The sequence below is a fragment of the Oxyura jamaicensis genome, chromosome 14 (assembly GCF_011077185.1).
Source record: "Oxyura jamaicensis isolate SHBP4307 breed ruddy duck chromosome 14, BPBGC_Ojam_1.0, whole genome shotgun sequence".
Taxonomy (NCBI): Eukaryota; Metazoa; Chordata; class Aves; order Anseriformes; family Anatidae; genus Oxyura; species Oxyura jamaicensis.
The window spans coordinates 1527203-1532966 of NC_048906.1; the positions used below are offsets into that span (position 1 = coordinate 1527203).

At 58.3% G+C, this 5764-nt stretch overlaps 1 protein-coding gene across 1 annotated transcript; it reads right to left on the reverse strand.

The window, feature by feature from the left end:
* Positions 1-1061: 1061 nt before the first annotated feature.
* Positions 1062-3272, reverse strand: NPW (neuropeptide W; the record flags this gene model as incomplete). Its single annotated transcript, XM_035339800.1, has 2 exons — positions 1062-1466; positions 2748-3272. Coding segments are annotated over 2 exons (561 nt in total), but the record flags the coding sequence as incomplete, so codon positions are not given.
* Between the last annotated feature and the right edge of the window lie 2492 nt (positions 3273-5764).

Sequence of the window (5764 nt, forward strand, 5' to 3'; positions counted from 1 at the left end):
GCGCACAAGGGAAATTACTTTGCCCCAGCAAAGTTTTCCCTTTGGGGAATCAGCTCTTGCTCCTCCGCAGCAGCAGGAAGAAATATTTTACAAGGTAAAAGGGCTTGTGGTTAACCGAGCATCTGCTGGTTTTGCCCCAGTATCGACACACAAAAATGCTTCTTTCCTACTCACGGGGGTGGGAGCACACTCAAGTCGTGTCTCTCGTCACATCGCTCTCCGTCACCCTCCCTGTGCACCCCCCCGTGCGATGCTGACCTTTACGTCTCCCACCTCATTTTGCCACTTACCTCCATCGAGAACAGCAAACCGCCTCTGCGGCCACTCCAGAGGCTGATGGGCACTGCAGCAGCCCTGGCCCTGCTCAAGTGCCACAGCCTAATGGGTTAGGGGCAATTATGTGCCATTTGTGCCATCCGCATACCGCGCTGCGCTAATGAAGAGCAGGAATTTGGAAGAAAATTGAAACCGTGGGGGAAACAGAGAGGGGACGCGGAGGGGAAACCGATCCTTCACGTGCGAAATGCTGAAATGCCCCCTGGCAAGCACCAGCAGGGATTTTCCCTTCTGATGGGAAGCAGGCGGCAGGCAGCCCCGCTGTCCCCAGGCTGTGATCCCACCACAGGAGCCGGACCCAGCCCCAAAATCCAGATCCCACCCATCCCAGCACGTGCGTTACTGCTTCAGCCCCACTAGCCCAGCTCCCACACCCTATTTTAGTGTGGAACAAGTTTTCTCTTTCATCAGCAGAGATGATTACAAAATTAAGATCTAAACCTGCAGACAAGCAACCAGAGCAGAGGACTTGCAGAGCTTTTGTTCAGCAGAGTCCAGGGAAGATTTCAAACTTTGTCACCTTAACTGAGAACCCCCGGCAGTAACTCCCCAGTGGGCACTAAAGGAGATTCACTGCACGGCTGCAGAAGGAACTCTGTCAAGGAGTTAGATCACATCAGAAAAATCTGGGAGTGAGCAGAACACCGAAGTGTCTGAGCCCTGTCTGAGCCATGCCAGCTTCTGCTAAAAAATAAAAAAATTAAAAAAGTGCACCATGAAACACGTTTCCTTTGATCGATTCTCATTTTAATGAGGGCAGGTTCCTAGGAAGCAAACAGTACATGTTTGTGTCATATTGCAAACAAGCTAGTACAGAAATCTAAAAAAAATAAACAAAATAAATATTTTCCCTGTGTATTTCTCCCCAAGTTTATAGCACTAAGTTGACCTGAAAACAAGATGAATTTACCACTGTGTCTGGACAGTGGGCAAGAAAAATCAGATTTTTTCAAATGCAACTGTCTGTATGGTTTCAGAGAGGTCAGAAACCCGGAGAGCCGCCGATGAAACTCCTCCTCACCAGCCATGGAAACAGTCCCCACCTCGGGCAGCCAGCGCTCCTCCAGCGCCCGGAGCATCCCTGCCGGGACCCTTCAGCGGAGCAGAGCCAAGTCTTCAATCGGAAGAGGCTGAAAGACGAAAAGGACCCCGTGTTATTATATGGTTATTACCCAGGACATCCAGCTGTGGCCCCATCACCCAGCTCTGCCCTCCCCACGAGGACATTTCCCCTCTGAACAGTGCCCAAAACCAGCCACGCGTTCAGGACGTGGGCTCAGACCTTACCCATGGTCACTGTGGACCCTTTCTGTTCCCACAAGAGGCCGTGCACACAAATCACGCCCCGCGGCTCAAGCACCCGTATAAACACCCAGGTGCAAAGCTCTCGTGGAGATTGTGCTGTGGAATCAGAGCGCTGCACCCCCACCACGACACGGGCTCTGTCCGTGCTTCCAGCCAGGCTGCCGGAGGGACGGGCACGGCGCGGGCTGAGCTGAGCTGCCTGGGCTTTTCCCAAAAGATAATAATCCCAGATTGCCTCCAAAAAATGAAGGCGGGGGGTGTGGATGGGAATATGTTTCGGGGCTGATCCAACATCTAAAAGCATCCCTGGATTTCAGCCGGGTGTTGGCTCCTGCTTTACATAGGGGAAAAGAGATTTAATGCTTGGACACAGCCCCAAAACAGTCCCACGCAGCTTGGCCAAGTGGAGAGGGCAGGGAGAGGGGTCCTGCAGAGGGGTGATGGCGGGAGCTCCTCAGCACCTCCAGTACCACAAACACCCCTCCATGGTACCGATGGCTCAGTCCCTGCAGGGTGCAGACTTGGGATACCCCAAACACGGGCACAGAAATCCCTCAGCTCCTTTTTCTGCCCCCAGACCCAAGTGCAGCCTCTCCAAACACATCTCACCGGGAGGAAGCCTGGCTGCCGGCTCCATCCTGCTGGGACCTCATGGTCTAAGTTTCAAAATGCAGCAGAGACTTTTGCCAGCTCACGCGATCACAGCCACCCAGAGCCGGGGCTGGAACCCCCCCCCCCAGGGCACGGGCTGTCCCGCGGGGTCCCGGCTCCCCTCACTCCCTAACTGGGGCATCCCCCAGGTGCCAGGGGCATCTCCCTGCACCCCAGCGATGCCATGGGGTCTCTGCTCGGGTTGTTCTCCCACCGTGTCCCCCCCCCCCCCCCCCCCCCCCGATGCCTGCACGGTGGGAGACAGCGGCAAGCCTCCCGCACCCAGACACCCGGTGGCACCCCTCCAGCCCCCCAGGGGGCCGCAGGGGGACCGCAGCAAGGCTCCCGCACCCCAAGCGCCACCTCCCCGGCCCGGTGCAGCCCGGTGCAGCGGGACCATCCCGCCGCCCCCCCCCCCCCCCCCCCCGGCGCCCTGCCGTCGGGTCCCGGTTTACCTGAGCTCCGCGGGCGGCGGGCGGCGGCCGGGCGGGGGCCGGCCGGGCTCCCCCCCAGCCCCAACCCCGCCGGAGCAGGCGCTGCAGGAGGCGACCGGGACCGGGAGGCGGCGGCGGCGGGGGGGCGGGCGGCGGGGACCCCCCGTCGGGGCTGCCCGGGGGCTGGGGGGCGGCGGGCGCGGGACCCCCGGGGCGGCGGGGGGGCTCGGGCGGCAGCTCCCGGCGCCAGAGGTACGGGGAGCGGCGGACGCCCATGAGCAGCCCCGAGGCTCGCCCCACCGTGTGGTACCGGGGGCTGGCGACGTGCTTGTACCAAGCGGCGGCCGGCGGGGCCGCCGGCAGCATCAGCCCCAGCAGCACCAAGGCCCCCCAGGCGCCCCCCGACAGCCGCCCCCTCGCCATCGCTGCGGACAGGAGGCGTCCCGGCCGCCCCGGCCCCGGGTGCCCCAGCGAAGGCAGCCCCGCGCCCGAGCCCCGCCGGTTTATAGCGCCGCCGGGAGGGGCACCCCGCGGCTCCGCCCCGCAGCCCCCCGCCGCCCCGCGGACCTCCCCCCCGCCGCCCCTCGGCATCCCCTCCCCTGGCCCCCAGCATCCCTCCCAGCCGGCAGCAGCCCCCCGCCGCCCCGAGCATCCCCCTGCCGCAGCCTCCTGCATCCTCTGCACCGTCCCAGGCATCCCGGAGCCCCTGGGCAGCCCCCTCCCGGCCCCAAGCAGCCCTCCGCAGCCCTGCGCCACCCCTGCAGCCCCACAAAGCTCTCTTCAGCTCAGCATCCCCCCCCAGACCCACAGGACCTGCCCGACAGCAGCAGGATTTAGTGCTGGAGGCAGAGAGAGGTTTCAAACTGATCGCAAGTGAGGATCCCCAGAGGGGACCTGCGCCCCCCACCTCCGTGCCTAGAGAGGGATGAGCTGCGAGGCACAGGAACGTGCCCTGGAGGAACTGTAAGTGTGAAAAAACTGGTGGTTTTCAGCAAAATTCATTCTGAGTAGGGTACTTCTAAGTGCCTCTGAACTAGCCTTGGTGCAGGGCAAAATCAGACTGCTGAAGAGGTGCAAAGCAATGGGAAGAGGGAAGACACCGTGCCTGTGCTGGGGGGTTTAGGGGCTGCTGTGCACGTGCACAGCTCACCCCGCTACGAACGCTACCCAGGGGATCACAGTGCTCTTGGTCCCTTGCCATCACAGCTGAAAACGGCCAAGTGCCTGCCTCCTGAACAGCTCCTTCAGTGATGACTCTGTTCTTCCACCTCTTCTTTAGGGAAAAAGGTGACCTGGGAGGGTAATATGTGATTCCCTTGGGATGCCTGCTTGTGCTCCCCTCCCTGAAGCCTTCACACTCCAGAGAAATGACAGGACCTGACATTTTCAGCCCCTTCCAACATTCCTCTGGTGCCACTTGTTACCCATGTTAAACATGAGTGCTTAGGGTTCAGTAACACCAATCCTGCAGCCTCCTGCAGCATGTTGCCTGGATGGAAGCCTTGCGACCACACGGTGCTTTGTCTGTAGGTATTTTGGAGAGATGCAAGTAGCTGGCTGCTCTGCTCCTCGTGCGATTCAGCAGCTGCAGCGAGCTGGAGCAAGCAGCCACTTGCACTTTATCCTGCAGCAAAGTGTTCACGGCTGCTTGCAGTGCATCTGTCAGGGCTGCTCCCCCTCCTCTTCGGCAGCTCAGTTCTTCTTAAGGGTTGTAACCACCAGTTTTGCCCTTTCAGTCAGCTGACTTTTCCCCCCAGATTCCCTGATAAAACCAAGTAGGTCATACCGATGCTCATTGGTGAGCAATTCCAGTTCCTCTTGCTTACTGAGTTTATTACCCAATTTCTTGGCATAATACCCTGAACTATGACTAAATCATTTCTGTTCTTCAGGCCGCATGGTAACTTGATTAATTTTGTTCTCGGCATCTTGCATGCTCCTGTGTGCCCATTTCACCTCTCCACGTTGCTATTTCAGCGTGTTGCCATGTGGGCAGCCTGCTGCCTGCCGTCGGGCTCCCTCTGAAGCAGCATCCACCCTGCCCCTCTGCTCGGGGATGCTGAGCAAAATTGCCCAGCAGCACTGAGACACGGGGAAGTGTAAATGGGTCAGCACAAAGCCTCGCGATTTTCCTGTTCGGGAAAGGTGAGGAGGGAGGGAAATGCCTGGATGCTCTGAAGGGGATTCTGGCCTCTTCCCGAGCTGAGTGCAAGAAGTCACGTGCGTGCAGAACTGAAAACATTTTTGTTATTGATCCAGACGTGGAGAGTCGAATTCAGCCATGGCACAACTTCTTGGAACACCCAGGTTTACCATAAGGACAGAGCTGGGCTTCCATCTTCCACCGAGCAGATCACTGATGGACAGGCTATTTTTGTCACACTTTGAGTGCTCTGGAAATTATGAATGGCCTCAGCACTTCCATGTTTCAGTAGAGCCATTAATGAAGGGCATCAGTACAGCACACAGACAATCACATCGCATCCCTGGTCACCAAACCCCAGTTCACGACGGGACACGCGCTATCAGCTTTATTTCACTCAATAAAAAGCCATTATACCTCCTCTCACCCCGAGAGCAGTGAACAACCCAGTGCTGGGGTCTGGAAAAGGCAGAGACTTGTCTCCAACCCTGCCCCAGTTCCAAACCGAGCCGGCAGCTCGGCAGCTTGTGTTTGGCTGCATCAACGTACAAACGTGGGCTCAAGCTTCCTACCAGGAGTGGAAGATTTTTGCATTCCTAGAGCTCTGCCTGAAGTGTCTTTTCTGTGTATTTTTGGCATAACTTGAATAACTTGTCATGCTGATAAACCCTCCGGGAGCTGAACCGAACCCTTTCCTCCCCGTACACCAAACGACCCGCGCTGACGAGCGCACGGCACCTCGAGGTGCTCCAGGCTGGTGCGTGAAGGCTCCGGCTCCCTAGCACAGTGCACACTTCCCCTCCCAAATATTTTTAAATATCATTGGAACAAAACAGCTGAGAAGCAATTTGTCTTCTATGTCTATTCCGGGTAACCCTATCCCGCTCACAGAACT